This window comes from Hylaeus anthracinus, unplaced genomic scaffold (assembly GCF_026225885.1).
Source record: "Hylaeus anthracinus isolate JK02 unplaced genomic scaffold, UHH_iyHylAnth1.0_haploid 12000, whole genome shotgun sequence".
NCBI classification, from domain to species: Eukaryota; Metazoa; Arthropoda; class Insecta; order Hymenoptera; family Colletidae; genus Hylaeus; species Hylaeus anthracinus.
Genome location: NW_026534347.1, coordinates 8,633,300 through 8,650,674, shown reverse-complemented (window position 1 = coordinate 8,650,674; position 17,375 = coordinate 8,633,300). Strand labels below are relative to the sequence as shown.

At 34.8% G+C, this 17,375-nt stretch overlaps 1 protein-coding gene across 1 annotated transcript in view; it reads right to left on the bottom strand.

Moving 5' to 3' along the window:
* LOC128890189 (potassium voltage-gated channel subfamily KQT member 1-like) overlaps window positions 1–17,375 on the bottom strand; it is a 36,114-nt gene that overhangs the window by 5,507 nt on the left and 13,232 nt on the right. Inside the window, exon 2 of the mRNA XM_054148472.1 lies at window positions 6,644–7,008. Coding sequence (XP_054004447.1) covers window positions 6,644–6,737 — 94 coding nt within the window. The 5' untranslated portion in view covers window positions 6,738–7,008. The remainder of the gene's footprint in view (window positions 1–6,643; window positions 7,009–17,375) is intronic.

Sequence of the window (17,375 nt, the reverse complement as noted above, 5' to 3'; positions counted from 1 at the left end):
AGCAACTGGTGGTTTCTAATACCGAGTACCGACGAAAATAATACCATTCTGAAGTTGTTCAACGGAAATTTGTATCGTTAGGGCGAAGATAAAAATGAAAAAATTGTAAGAAATTTGAGAGCTAGACACAGTGCTGACATTTTTGATACGTTTGACATTTATAAAAGTTTCTACGAAGCTAAAATTTAATTTTATTTGAGAACCATGTCATGCTTATCGAAACAGTTCAAGTAACAAATATCTCTTCTCTGTTTAATAATGTAGAAATGCAATTCAATTTTACTTTACCGCGTGTATGTTCCAGTATGCATTCCATCTGTGTAATAATTTTTCTATGTAGTTAGCATTCGACTCAGTTCCTACTACATCTTTCAACGAACAAATTAATTGTCGAATAAGAAAATAAACAAAAGATATGTATCAAAGTCAACTCTCAATCCTCGTTTAGTATTAATTGCTATATTAGGTTGTCTCAAAAGTTTCTTTCGCTTTATTAATAAGTAATACATGCACAATAGTTTGTTTTATGTTACATTACTGAATTGTGCACGATTCATTTTGTTCCATTACTGTCACAACATGAATATGTATAAAATTAGATTGTCTATTTATATAAACACGACCGCATAAAATAATTGAGTGCAACTCGCGAAAGAAACTTTCGGGACAACCTAATACATCACAGTTAGTTACGATCGTCAACCGATTAAAATCTCGCGATCTTGTCCTCGCTTTATGAAATTTATCATAATTATTCAGAGCAATCAGATTCATAATACAGTGACAGGGCGATGGAGCTGAGGGGAGTGTGGCTAAGTGGTAATTAACCTCCGTTTTACCGCGCCTCGAGTAACCCGAGAGGAATTTAAATTCACTTAAACCTTAATCTTTGTCTCTTATTTCTAATTTACTTGCAATTTTCCAAATGCTTGTAACAATCGCTATGGAGGAATTTAAAGAAACGACCGATGTTATAGGAGAGCATCGACGCGCAGCTGAAGCTGTCAGACATTCCGCTTAATACCTCGCAAACTGATTAGTACAGTTATAATGCTCTTAAACTTGTGTAACTTTTTATCCTTATTCGTATACAATCTGAAGTCTACCGGTGTTTCGTATATTTATCTAACGCCTTTAGAGGAATTGCGTGGAAGCCAACTTTACACCTTTTACAGGATTATCACAGCTCTTGCGTTCAGAAATATTTACTCAATCTCGTTAGACATACACGAGTAATATTAGCGACTCCACAGTGACACGGATTTGTCTATGTACGGGTAACCTAATTCAATCAAGCAACTTGTATAAATCATTCACCAGTTTGGAAACTTTTTTAAGTAGTTAATAGCTCAAGATTTACTTCATCGAGGCAGTTTTACACGATTTATTACGGAAACTCAAAAATTTATTATATAGCTTGAACGTTGATTAATTCATGAATATACAGGGTGTTCCGTTTAAGGCAGAGCAGTCCAATATCTCATAAGGGGATGAAGCTGTCAAACAAATGTTTATGCAAAAGTTATATGACTCCAAGGGGTAAATTACATAGTTTTATTCATAATAAGATAGAATTCATTCACCTACCATACGTGGCATTTATTGTAATATAAAATACATGCATAATCAAGAAATAATTTCTGTTTTAGGAGATAAAATACCATTCATGGAATAGAGGGTTGACACGTATAAGCTTGTGTCACGTTCTACCCAACTGAGCCTGACTTCATCGTACCCTGCGTAGAATTCCAAGTAGTATACTAAACCAATTTGACCGAAACCCGTTAAAACGCATGATAAACGATTAAATATGCCCGAACTCGAACAGACCCGATATGAACTTAACCGAACGCTACTGAACTAAATTGGACTCTGCTAAAGCCTGTCGAGGTCCATGGCAAATTGGATACTACCCAGCGAGGACCAAATCAATTTCACTACGCGCGTCAATTAGTTTGTACGTAGTAGGTCAAATCTGATACAGTCAAGAATACACGAGGTACGACCGAGTTACATAACCTAAATTAGGTAGTCTTAAACTTTGTACAAGTGCAGGTAGTCTGCCACGTCACTAGCAAGTCTGTCGTCGTTTATCTATTGTCTCCTATTTGGACAGGTTAACATTTCAATGAACCTGTACCAGAATAGACTGCTGATGCATGCTTGTTTCATCGCAAACCAGATAAATGAAGACCACTGTCTTTAAATGAAACATTGTGTAACACGAATACACAAGGACTACTTTTAACCCCTTATGAACTCGTGTAACTTTCAAATCAAATGCTAATATATCCAAGTTCAAATGGTATTATTTTACCAAATAATTTTAGTTTAAAAATAATTTTAGTTAATAATATGTCTCCGACAACCACTAACAGTATCCATGGCAGTTGCTAGCATCATCTACCTGAAATATCAAACTAATCCCTTGCAAATTGTTTGCAGATAAAGCAATTCTCCCCATGGAAGATTAAATTATATTTTGTTTCGTTTAAAATCATTCAGGTCAATAGATGTTTACAAATTATTAACGAAAATGCACCAATGCTAAGATCGAAACGTCCAACGTTCATAAAGTTAAACCATGCTTGCGCTGCTAACCGTTTCATTGATTTGGTTCCAGAACAGGCTAATTGAATTAAGCAAGTTTGAGAGGAATTAGCAGATTTCTGTAACGTTGCACCACGTTTCTAGATTCCACTGCTTGTAGTTTGATTTACTAGGTCTGCCTTAGGAATTATCCAGAATTGAATAATGAATTTGACTATCTAAACCACTAGCTTCAAATTCTACACCCTCGATATATAAACAAAAATATGCACAGAGATTCGTAAAAATGAAACAAAGTTTTTTTAAATATGTGTTTCGATAAAACACTCGTATTTATTCAATTTCCAATATCGAAGATGACCTGATGTACTTTCCAACTCGTGTTTTCTCCAATTGCGTTCTCATATCACGAAGAGCACGCAAGTACGTTCTTAAATATATGTTATTGGATATTTTCTTTTATTTCAATGTAACCTTTCGCCAGCCTCATCGGAGATCCCGCGATAAACTCGGATTTCTCTACGGCTAACGTATAATTTATTACGAACGCAAGAATGCTGCATGCCGCGAACGGCCTCGATTTTCTATGTATTGTTGCTGTAATAAAGGGAGACAGTAAAATTTTACGATTCGACAACTCCTCGTAAAGCTCAGGCTTTCATAACTGGCGAACATGAAATTATATATCTGCACTGCGCGCTTCATTCGGTTTGGCTCGATTTCCATGAAAATCAAATGGGAAACAGACAAATCATAAAATTTTGTAGAATCACAAATTCGTAGAATTACAAGTTTTATTTAAATTGAAAATAGGAAATAATTATTCGAAATAACGTTTCAATCTTTTACCTCCTAAAATATTATTGAGAAATAAACAAAATTTTGAGTGAGTTTTTCCGACAATGATCACACTTGAAACATTAAAATTAAAAGAGATCAGGAAAAACAATTAGTCCTCGGTCGCCGTGTGTTAATTCAGTAATTCATTTTTTTATATTTCAACGTTCATCTGCGATTTTGATTTCGCTACGATCGATGCGTACCTTGAAATAGAAATTCAAACAATGGTATCACGAAAGTGATCAGATCTATTGTGGACACAGCGTGTGTTATCATCGAATGCGATCTAGTATTGCACGTACAATCAACAGACATGTTGTGATCAACTGCGCATTTTATATAAAAATGGGAAAGAAAATAGCGATGCAGATGTCAATTTGCGTGAGGGTAAATACTAAACGTTCCTTGTTTCACGGTTTCAGTGGTATCTGATACGAAACAACTATAACTGACATTCTTTTAAAATACTATCGTTCATTTGATGAATATTAATATGTGTTTGATTATTCACAAGCTTACAATGCAGAGTGTTCCATTTTGATCCATTAAAAAGTGCGTCGTATAAAATTTCGAAAGTCTTCGACCTAGATTTTCAAATGTAAACACGTTTGCATTGTCTTCTTTTATTACTCAGTACTTCATTTATTTACGCATATAATTCTGGCGTAATAAAAGTATTATTGTTTCAAGTTCATCATAAAATGACAGTTTCATTATTCCATATTTTCTTTTACTCGATACTTCATTTCTTTATGAATGTAATTTTGGCGCAATAAAAATGTAGTAATATTTTTTAAGTTCCCTATAAAATGGAAGAGCTTGGTTATATTCCAGAGTCGTCATAAATTATAGTCGAAAGGAAAACGTAAATTGAGCGACTGTTTATTTTAAAATGATAAGATTTAATGAATTGATTAACACATTTATCTGAAAACGTTATCTTTCACAGAAACATGTGTACGAATGTTATGACCAAAAGTTAAATTAAAACTTGTGCGAATAAAAATAGCGTAGTTGGATGTCTAATTGAAACAACGTAACAAAAATGAATGACATAATACCTAAACATGTAATTAGGTGAAAAAAATAACGTACGTAAAAATATATCACGCTAAAAATATCGCGTAGAAGCTGAACACATTTTTAACTTTTATGTTTCATTGTGTTTTAAAGAATGCAACTTAATTTGTGTAATAAAGGTATATAAAATCTATACTTCGTGGTTACAGGAATAATAATTAAAATTTGTTATGCTGTTTTTTTCTCTGACGTTGCCTGTTTGCCTCGTTATCTTCTAATAAAAAATAAACAATGTTCATTATTATGAATAATGTTGACTATCCCATTAATTTGATATCGACATAGAACCATAATTAATTTTTCCAAAGCTTTATCGCGTGAAATGTTAAGTGGTCCTAATGGAATTACAAACATAGGACACTTTGCATGCCTGGCAATTTTATCTCTCGCGTTAACAATTACATGGTGGCACCAGGTATAAATGACCTCGCTTCCCTTTTACATTTTGCTTTTGTACTGTTATTAAATAAGCAAGCTTGAAACTGTAGCTTGAAAGAAAGGGACTCTCAAAGCTAAACACAAGTCGTTTTAAATGACACAGTGATATTCTTTCGACAAATTCTATTTTTGTAATTTCCTAGGCAACAGTTGCAAACTTCTGATTTATTTATTTATTTTATAGAACACTGGTTAAATAGGAAATTCTAAATTCTTTGAACTTATTCAATTTAAAATTTGTACCTTGGGAACGCTTATTACCGGCTGACCCGGCTTCTAGTAATTATCATCTATTCAAACCAGTCCAATACCATTTGGCAGATGTACATTTCCAAACATTCGAGGAGGTGCTCATGTTACGGTTCATTGGCTACCAATTGCCGAACTCATGCCACGGTTCAATGGTCACATAGAATTCTCAATAGCATCAAACATGAAGAATCCAGTCGTGAAATTCTCAAACACATTTAGGCTTCAATAATCTTCATAATAATCATAATTCTGGACGATTTCTCTTTATAAATAATTAATAAGATAATTTCATCATATAATTTCTTTGAAAATAAATAATTCCTTATAAAGAAGAGGTAAAATGTTAAAAAGGCACAGAATTAAAAGGGTACTCCTTTTCAGGGTCTAAAAATAAATTTTTCTTTATATTCTTGTTGCTTATTAAGTGTTTCAAGTATTTTTACAAAATAATATTCAAACATTTGTGAATTACAGGTTCTGTTAGCCTGATAAAACACAAAACTACAAAAGCGTTTTCCTCGGAACCCTATTGTCCAATTATTTTAACGCGACATTTCAAAAAGCGCATGTCGAATCGAGTTAAAATACTGTAAAATACAAAACATATTTCAAACTGTGCTCTGAACTAGGACACTTGATATTTTGAAAATTACTCTTTTTTTAAGCTACTAAATGTACCCATTTTGCGAAAAAAATCATTCGGTTTAATATAACGTGAAATATTATTCGTAATTCCGAAACAAACTGAACAATACAATTATATAACTTTAACAGACGAACAACCCTACCAAACTTCAAAAGTTTATGTCACCTCCTTGAACTGCAAAAAAGAAAATCGTAAACCAGAAAATGTTTGTTACCTGGAAACTCGAATATGATTAAATTAAATTAATAATTATTTATCAAGAAAAATCGTCCAGAGTTATGAAAATTATTATATTATGAAGATTACATCGAAACTGGTGAAACAAAAAATAATACCTCCTCAATTTCTGCAGCTAATACTCGATCTAAAGATCGATTCAGACTATACGACACGGACCGTCACGTTCCGGCAACGACACGACAAAACATTCAAACAAACGTTTTAATGGAACTATTCACACTAAAGGTCTATTTATACATATCCGTATCATGTCAGTTCCGTATTCGTTCAGTTCCGTAATGTTCAATCGGTGTCAGTGATTTGAAATATTCTTCTGTTGTTTTTGAATGGGCATGTTCACACACGTCCGACACCACTCCGTGACGTTATTGATACGGTACGGATACGGAACTGACACGTTACGGATATGTGTAAATAGACCTTTAACAGACACTGACTTGAACGTTCCGTCAACAGGAAATAGCGTGAATAGTTCCATTAAAACGCTTGTTTCAATGTTTTGTCGTGTCGGTGCCGGTACGTGTCGTTGCCGGAACGTGACGGTCCGTGTCGTTATAGTTTGAATCGACCTTAACGTTATTGAAAACAGAACCTAACCTGTTCTGGAGGGTGGAAGTAGCAATCCCTGAACCTCCTCCATGGGCATCGCCTGCCCGTGGTCTCGGTAAGGTCGATGCGGTCGATCCTTCATGCCTCCTCACGAACGCACCAGTCGCGTTCGTCTTCGCGAGCTTCCTCGATGAATAGCAGAAACGTTCGCCGTTAGAGACCAGGATCGGGACCAAACACGGGATCCGATAAGGGAGACTGGGTGAGTCCTGAGGGACTCCTGACGATGACGGCGGACGGTGGTAGAGCGTCATCGCCCCGCCGTCGTCCCTAAGACCATGCCCAGCTCACAAAGAACTTCGAATTGAACAGCTCGGACTGGAGTACTCCAAAAGGCTTGGTCTTTTTCAGCTCTGAAAATAATATACAACGACCACAAATTAGTCGAATGCAGTGACGTATATACAAAGGGTGAGTTCTAAATGAAACGGAGTGGTAAAAGTTTCCTTAACGTTTTACCTGCCCACTTAGGATTGGAGTTGAACCCTGTTTATAGTCAGTCTTTGTCTAAATTAAATTATAGGTTCTATGTTTCCAAGTAAATGTTTCGTTGAAAATATGTACGTGAATCTTCCATAGTATCCATAGAATCTTCCTATATCTTCCATAGATACAGGGTCTATTTCACAACTTACGAGACTGACGATAAATGAACAAAATTTACATAAAATGAATTCGGTAATAACACGAGTCCGAATTAAATCGCGTGGAAGGATTCTATTATGCGAACCCCTCCTAGTGCTCTATTCGGAAGTCTTTGAATGTCTAGAACTTCCTCGGGTATACAGTATATTTCAAAAGCATGCTTTCAAGCTTGTTAATTAAAAATATAAATAAACTCGAGTAACCTCTCGGGTTTACCCAAGTATTTAGATCCGATCTGTAGAAAACTGTTTCGTGGTGGATGTCAGTCACGCAAGTTTTTTGGTTTAATTACGACACGAAAACTTTCATGAAGAGTAATAGGTACGTTATTCGAATAATTTAATCGAGTTTTTAGCATGCCGCACGGACGTTCGTCATGAGTTAAAAAAAAAAAGTGACATATCCTTCTATATACAACTCGGTTACTTTTTGCGTAATGTGAGCATTCAATTAAAGTAGTAGAACATTAAGAATGACGTTTAATAAAAAAATATATATATTAAATTATATTTAATATTTAACATATATTAAATAAATATATATATATATATTTTATGTTGGCAATCTACAATCGATAGTATGTAAATAGAATAAATATATATTACAATATGAAAACATAAATTTTAATTAAAAAATACACAAGTAACTTTAAAAAGATCCTGCACGTTTCCACGTACTATTGTGTTTTTGTAAACTTCTAACAATTAGACACACTGCATCATGGAACCACTCGACAAATTAACATTGGCCAATATCTGTCCACACGGCAAAATGAAGAATTGCTTTTTACACTGGCTATAAATAAAAAGAAACCGTTACCAGTCCATACGACACATTCTGACATTTTATTTCGCTAATAGCACATTCGAGCTTGCATTATCGATATTACTCGTGACCAGTTCTAGCCAAACAATGGACCTCTTCCTATTAACAAAACTTTCCTTTCTTTGTAGAGTGTTGCAAAACCGGCCCGACAATGATACATAACGGTAGAACCGTGAATTTTTTTCTTTCATCATTCAGTCTTTTTCTTAAAACTAATCATTCCAGCGACATCGAAATTGATGCCCTGTATACTATTATTAAATAACTGCTTATTGTATTCTCTCATACGAAACATACCAAAGACATTTAATCATCGTATTCCGAAGTTCATGCACACTCCAAACATTCTGAAAATTGATTTAAGTCGATCAATTTCTTATACGAAATTGGCAAAGTCTTTAACCTACTTTTTAGTATATCTATTACTTACAAATGCTGAGTGATATCGTAACGCGAACACCCTACATAGATAATCCCCATTACATATGCTAGAAACAGTCTGATAAGTGACATCATAAATCATTCCTATCATCCTGGATTACCTAACAACGGGTGCCGTAGTAGTGACCAAGTAACGAAATGATATAAACATAGATTTAGATACAGAAAGCACAGAATGAACACAGACAAAAACAAAATTCTAATTTCCAGTCTTCAGTCCATGCCAATTTTAAAAATAACGTTTATGTTGTTTGAATCGAAAATGAACGTATAATATATTGTTCAAGTACATTTGGTTAATTAAAATTAGAAGTAAAGAAGATAACAGTTTTGCAATATAATTATTAGGTTGTCCCAAAAGTTTCTTTCCTTTTATTAATAATTAATACATACACAATATCTAATGTTTTATGTTACATTACAAAATTGTGTGATTCATTTTGCTCCATTACTGTTACAGGATCAGTGTCTGAGAAATTAAATTGTCTATGTATATAAACACTGCCACAGAAAATAATTGAATGCAATTCACGAAAGAAACTTTTAGGACAACCTAATAGAATACAAGTGGATATTGATATTGGTATTGTTAGATGTTTTCTTCCTATTACAGATACACCAATTCTATTCAAACAGTCTGAATAAAATTCGTAGCTTCGACTCACTTCGCGAATTCAGAGTCTATTCTATTAAAAAATGATAATATTATCGCTCCCAACCGATTCAACGTTGTCAAACGATATTGGAAATGAAAAAAGTCCATCCTTGAATGATAAACTCTGACGTAAAGACACGACGGGCACTACGTAAAACTACCACTTCATTAATCTCCATATTGCACGAGTCATGGAAGTTTAAATAAAGCCTAATTACTGTGTAAAGTTCACGCATACCGTTAATTTTGAATGGTTTCAGCGTTTCCTTGCGTTCGCCAACATCCATCCAGAAAATCTTTAAACCCGCACGTTCCACGAAAGTAAGACCGTTCCATCGATCGCGTAATTAGACCAGCGAAACGGTCTGGTGCATTTTCAGTCTCTTCTTATTTCCCCGCGAAGAATTAAATAAAGACCCGTTACGTGGCATGCGCCGGCGATGACGTGCTTGGACTGACGTTTAAATAAAAAAAGAAGGCGCCGTTGAAAGAGAAAAGCTCGGTACCGCGACACGTGCTCGCGTCGCTGGAAAATTAACCATGGTCGTTTCACGAGGTGACGACGGGTGTTTGAAAGAAGAAAAAGAAAAAAAGGAGAGAGAAGGCAGGAATAAAAAATATGTCACGTGCAACGATAATGTCACTGCCGGCCTAGGAGACACGAATGGTTCGCATGTCTATACCAGCCACGATTTACTATAGAACTCTTGAACTAGACCCGGTAACCGAGACACATTTCCTATCGATCTATTTCACACGCAGGTAATGTGTACCGTGGTGCAAACACGACCGATCTACGCGTCCGCCTCGATAACCAGAAATATGCGAACGCGAAACGTCCTTACACGATTGTACGGACTCCATATAGACAGGAAGAACGCCAAGGAACGGTTACGTCGATTGGGGTTGATGGTTGTAATTCGGATGGGTCAAACAACGTTTTTTTTTTCCTTTTTTTTTTCTTTTTTTCTTTTTTTTTTTTAAATTTAATAAGCTTAACGTTGCATCAACATCATGGGTTATTAGCGACTTACAGAAACAGTACAGAGTTATTACATTTTGTTAAAGAACTCAATAGTCTCGCAGAATTCTACTAAGGTGTCCTGGTATTTGAAAGAATAGTTGACTTTACTGATACTATTATGGATGTTTAACTTCCTCCCTATTTCGTCGTATTTGAGGCAGTCAAGGATGATATGGTTAATAGTGATTTCGAGGTGTTACATTCGTCACAATATAATGATTGGCTTCTGTTGAGTAGGTGTGAGTGAGTAAACTTGCTGCGGTCACTTCTGATTCGTGTTATTGCCATTTGCTGCCTTCGGTTGAATTTTGGATTCGTTTGTAAATAAAAAAAACTTCATATAGCTTTATGAACTGTGCTAGCTCTATATGTTCTCCATTTTGCAGTCCAAGGCTGCCTTAATAATGTTTCTAGGTGTTTAACGATATCCGAGTAAGTATTGTGAATAGATTGGCTATCTGTCAAACAACGTTTTTGTTTACATAGTATGAAAGAAAAGTTCGCGCCAATTTTTGGGGAGAATTCAAGAACAGGTTCCTCGAGAGCTATAGCTTAAAATTTAGATACTCTTTATGAAATAAGGATGAAATAATACGGATGAAAAACATACCTTTGAACAAGAAATTGCTCATTGTAGAAGAATTTGCACGGTCGACCACGTTAATTCGTCCCCCGCTTCAAAGGAAGGTAACTAGGCGTTCGAAAACTTCAAGCATTCCGTGACAAAGCGGGGTTCTACTTGTAAAAGGAAGCTGGTACTGGTAACTTTCCTTTGAAGGGAGGACAAATTAATCTAGCCGGGTATAAGTACAAATAAATCAAGATATTGTTATAAATCAATGGCGACCAAACTGTGGCCAGCCACGTGCAACTCTTCCAGACCCTCGCGTATGCTTATTCAATTTTTTTTCATAAGCTTGACATACGTTAGCTTGATCAATCAGTATGTTAAAAAGAGTATATAAACTCCAGAAAAGAATGTATGCCTACAAAACTCAAACTTAATTCTTTTCCCTTCTTTGTTAATTTATATTCTAAATCGAGTGACTGATAAATTCAGATGAATTATCCAGATTAACTTCAGATCAATTTCAATCTTGTGGTGCATGCAGAATAAAGACTCTTCGTGGCTTATTATTTATTAATAAGAATTATTAATTAATCCCATACAAAATTATGTACAATTCTACTAGAAAATAGTAATAGATTTCTGGACAACACATGGCTGTATTAAACCTTTGCTCATGCATGCTTAAACTAATTCTTCTTATTCACTTATTATTTATAATATTTCTTCAAATTTAATGACTATATCAAGTATTGTAATGTATCATGGAATTAACTGAATTCAATTTTCATTAAAATTATCTAAATATCTGTCTAAGAAAATTAATTTACGAAACTCAATTCATTCGAGAATCATACCACATCTTCATTTTACGTTAAATATTTTATAAACGTGTGCTCCTTTGACAATATGTGGCTCCTATCGCGTAAAGGTATGACCACCACTGTTACGAATGCTCCAGACACGTCGCACGAAACCCATTCGTATCTTTTAACACAATGTATGAAAACATCACCCAAATCTCGAATCACTTAAGGTTCCACTTGACAAACGACTTTAGCGAGCACGCTACGGCGAAATATTTAACGTGACCGCCACTTACATAAATCATTTTCAGACGACACAACCCGTGACGCGGTTCCTTCTTTTTCCAGGCTACTCGGGTGCCGCGATGATTTATCAACGTGTCACTGGAAAAATCCTCGACACAGGTTGCGGAATACTAGTGACCTTTAATTTCACTCCCTTTCTATATTTACGTGGATACACGATGACCAAACGGGACATGCGAACTTAAGAAGTTAATGAAGCTTCAGGAAGCTTTAAAGTCGACCTTTCTTTAACCTTTCATGCCTAGGAAAAGAATAACTGAGATCCTTTCGGTTCGCGCAACTCATCGTTGCTCGATAAATATTCAGTAAATATCTGAATAGAAAATATTACTCATTACGAGAGTCGTGTTCGATTATGTAGATGTGTGTACTTTTAACAGTGTCCATGATTCCAGAAGAAAATTTGTCAATGGGATATATAATTCAAGAAAAATGTATCTACATAAAACAATACGTTGTTTTTATTTTATTGACTTTAAATGTACATAAATGTTAATGTAAAATAGAAGTGTCGACTTGAAGGACCGTTATGTTGTGCTAAAATTAGAGTTTAGTATTGGTCGAATAATTATGAGCATTACTGTACATCATTAGCTACGTAGCAGTGTCTAAAATAATGAGAACGAGAATATAACGATCCACTTGCAACTCAGCTGCTTTACTATACCACACTGTGGTTACGGTTGCTTATTTTACCCACGGAATTCATACGTTTCAACGTTTGGGCACGTTTATTTACAAATATGAAAATTTGTGTAATTATCCTCTGACGACACAAGGTAAACATAATTTCAAAATTAGTTTCCATGATAGAGGATTGTAAGTCTTGTCATAATTATTCTGCAAAAATTCGTAAGAATCAAAACAAAGTTGCATAATAAATTCCACTATGAATATACCCAGGATGTATTTAAATCATATCATTTAAACTACTTAAAGTTTTAAATTGAAAGTTTGATTTAAAAAAATATTGTATACTTTCTATCGAAAACGAATTTTTATTCGACGATACATTTTTCTTTGAATTTTGCGCAGATTAATAATGCCTCGTACATTATTTAGTTCGTATCTACCCGGATAATTACTCTTAACGTACAAAGAGTAAACAAATTATTTAATACTACCGTATTTCGAAAATCAATCAGAATTATACGTGTTTCGGATCCTATTCTTATTGATTAATTAATGTACAATAATGGTTTCAATAATGGAAAGTTGGTAAACATCCCTCGCCAGCAGATATTAACAATTTCGCGAATCACTTATTCATTATTCCTATCCAATATTGAGACATTAAGATAAACGGAAATAATATTAAAATAATTCACATGAAATTTCCAATGGAAAATATGCAAGAACATAATTAACCAACAATTAACGATTTTCGAAATTTGTTTATTTAATAAATACTGTAATATTAAGCCATTTCTTGCCACGAATTAGTTCTTAAAGTTGGAAAATACTACAAATTTTTTTTATAATGAAATTACACACAGTTTCTAAAATTCGTTTTTTGTTTTGAGACTACACCAAATTTATTAAAGCCATTTTATAGATCGTTGAATTCACCTCGATGTAAACTAAAACGAAGTATGCACAAGTATGCAACTTTTAGACAGAGTTAAAAGTTTTACGACCCATTATTTAATGTTTAAGTAGTTGAGCAGACTTTTAAGCAGAGTTCTGTCATTTAAACAGATTATAAAATATAATTTCTTCGTAAAAGTCTGTCCTCCAAACCAATTTCCTTAATCAAAACAAAGCAAAACAAAGTTTTATTAGGTAACAACATTAGATCCTTCGAGCAGTAAACAATAAAATACGCTACAATTTGTTTAAATTTATTACGGATTTATAATCTCATTAGGAAAATATTAATGTGAGAGTAGAAAATATTCGTGAAATATACAATGGTGGATTATTTATACCTACTAACAGTGCCGGGCATTGAGCACTATATCGTCAGAAAAATAATAGCGACCTGAAACAGCGAACGGCTCGACATTTAACGAACCACGCGAACTTGGAAATTCCAAGGCAAATCGCGAGCAAAGCCATTGTTCCACCCTGGCGGTAATAACATGCTGAAATGTGCTTTCAAACTATGAAAAGGTTAATGGATCCATTTACACTGTTATGTATTAAAGAATTCTATTATGATCGAGTTCCTCCTTGAGAACGAAAATCGCGAATTAATTTCGAAGTGTCTGTACGAATTAATAAATTTTCTGTCCGTTAATACCACGAGCAGTAACGTTCAAGCGAATTTCAACAACATTACTTGTTATAATTCTTTAAAAATTGTAAGAAAATAAAACTCGTGCTTATGATCTTTACCATTAGTTCTTTTCGACCAAAGTTCATAACTTTTTATGCGTTACAGCGTATTTTCTACTATCCAACACAGTAATAGACCTGTTCTCGATGAATAAAAATTGTTAAGTGTGTGTTACGTAAATAGCAAAACATAAAGAACGAAAAAGACCAGCGTTTGACAAGACTTTGCTCGTTTGATGGGAAGAACTTAAAACGGCGAACGGGTAAAAGTATCACGTGATCGATGACACATTAACAAGGTAAATGTTATGACATTATAAAATTAATCAATAGTCTGACGAGTTGACAAAAATAGAGACATTATCTGGAAACTGTGGCATGTATCATGTACAGTTTACGTGACCCAATGATACAGTACAAGTTTCACGGATTAATTCAGCACTATTCTTCGCTCACCCTAATGAGAACTTTACTGTCGTAAAACTTACCACTCATTTTTTAGCACTCTGGCAGCGCCCACTGGGGAAATTCCCTTTTAACAGTGTTGATTTTTCTCTTTATGACTTTCTGCTACCTTTGTCTTCTCACTTTTACGTAACTTTTTCGATGTTTTATTGTTCCATGTATGCAATAATATGAAGGAATAAAAACCATAGGGGTATAATTTTTTTATTTCTCAATTGGGAAACCTTTTTTTCTAATTTTGCGTATATATGTATATCTAGGACTTTCACCCCCTTTGTAACGTTTTTAATATAACTAGCAAACTCGTAAGGATTTAGTTATACATACAAGACGTATAAAAGTAAACATCTAACTAAGAAAACGATCCTTCGATGCCTACAATTATTCATTTTTATCTACACAGTGTAATTTAATTTAATTTTTTAATTCTGTACAGTACTTCAGCTCTTCTCTCCTATTCAAGCAGCTGTTCTGAAACAGGTATTCATCCGGCACATATGGCACGTGGATCACAGATGGGGCAGAATTTTATTGGAGCAATTGATAACGAATAGACACTCTGTTCAAGTACAGTTATTTAAATAACGTGCCATTTCTCCGCTGTAAAACATCATTGAAATTTTTCCTAGTAGCGTAAATGAATAATTATTTGAAATGACGTTACAATTTTTATTGAACAAATAAAGCATGACACGATGTTTAGCTTTCGTTCGGTATTTGAAACATTTAAAATAGATGAAAATTTTGCCCATTTCTGACGAGAGATAGTCATGCACTATGTATGACGCACGGGGCAGGATATGGGTTAAGGGTTAAACTAACAATACACGAGAAAGAAGAAACGCTCTCGATGTGAACGAACACAAACATCCGCTGACCTACATTACCTCGCGTAACTATGGATTGATACCATAAAGTTATTATAATCATATAATTTGCATCGACACACATCATCGATGTGGAATGTTATGAGTGCTGCATACTCGCTATCTCCAGCAGAATGATTGCACGAACAACATTCGATCGGCTACCATCGAACTAGTCGAAATCGCAATTTAATCTAAGGCGGAGTTCGCCATTCCTGCAGACCTGTCAATAACGGATATTTTTGCAAAGGAACTTCTACCATAGACCTCAATTGTTATTTCTTTTGAAATTTATCTAGTAGAAATATTTTATTGGATATTTATTACAAAATCAATTTAATATTGTATGTAAAATGTGTACAATATAAAATGTCATATTCCTAAGTAGTATTTAAAAAAGTACGTGTACCTGACTTCCAGGCTACCCTATCTCGTTAGTCATTGCGAACGAGAAATCCATTAACCCTTTGACCGCAAAGAGCGTATATATTCGTCCTTGCTGTACTTCATTTTCACGAAGACATTATTTCTCTTGCGACAGAGTGTAAAGGCATTTACTTTTGTAAAATCGATTCACTCGCTCGCAATTAAATATTAATGAACAGTAATGGAATTTCGAATTTACGACAGATTAGAAAGAATTTCGATAATATTCAAATATCGAACGAAAGCTCAACATCTTGCCACGCTTTATTTATTTAATAAAACTTCCAATGTAAGTTGTGCATTTCTGAGAATTATTCTGTTGTGCTTTAAAATATAGTTGAATTATAATTTGAATTTTTAATTAAAAGACAACGTCTATTTTTCTTTTTAATAGCTTTAATTATGAGAAATCGGTTACTTTGAAAACCGTGTAAGAAGATACGTACCGCATAAATCGTAGGTTGAGTGCGTTTAGTGCAGCTCTGATAAAAAACTGCTAGCATGTCCGTTTGCCCCGCAGTTACCCTACGTTATTTTCTGCGCCACCCTTTCCGCCAAAGGCGCGGTCGCGACACCTTGAAATCAGTCATTGAAAATTGATATTTAAGAAGGGAAGTCGCAGAACATCGACTCGTGGGATCGCGTGACACGTCAACCTTCTTTTGCCTTCCAATAAGCGAACAGTATCCTGCTCGATGCAGAAAGATTTATATCGGCAAGCATCGATGGGACCACCTGGAATCGTCATCCTAATCGCGCATGACCCTTCTAATGGAATCTTTTCAGGTCGCCACCGTTTCTGTTCCCTTTAACCGACGCTGTGGGAATATTACGGCGATACACCTATCGACACGAAGCGAGAAACGTGAAAGGATAAAAATAAATCCATTACACGATGCACTTTTATTGGATGCGCGTTGAAACAAGAGAAAGCATCGTTACGGCTTCAAAAGTATCGATTATACGCCACTGTTTATTCTGGCGTGGATGTGTATTCGCGAAATATACCGATTTCCGCTAATTGAATTGCTAACGAGCGAGTCCGCGTGTATTATCGTGCGGCAAATCAACGGCGCCGTACAACACCCAGCTGTTAAGCGCAGTAGTGGGCTCGTATTATTATTAATACAATCACCGAGCGAGTATTCATGCGTCGTGTAACTCGCGATTTTTGAGCGTTGATCGTTTCGGAACGGTACGATTCATCGAAGAATTCCTAACAGGGAATTAAGCAATGAGGAATTAGCTTTGAGGAGTTTACTTTGAAATGAGATATAAGTTATTAAGGTAGCAACACCAGTAGTTTCTCAATGTGGAATCAAGCAATGGGGAATTAAGTTTGCTTTGAAATGAGATATAATTTATTAAGGTAGCAGCACAAGTAGTTTCTCAATATGGAATTAAGCAATGGGGAAT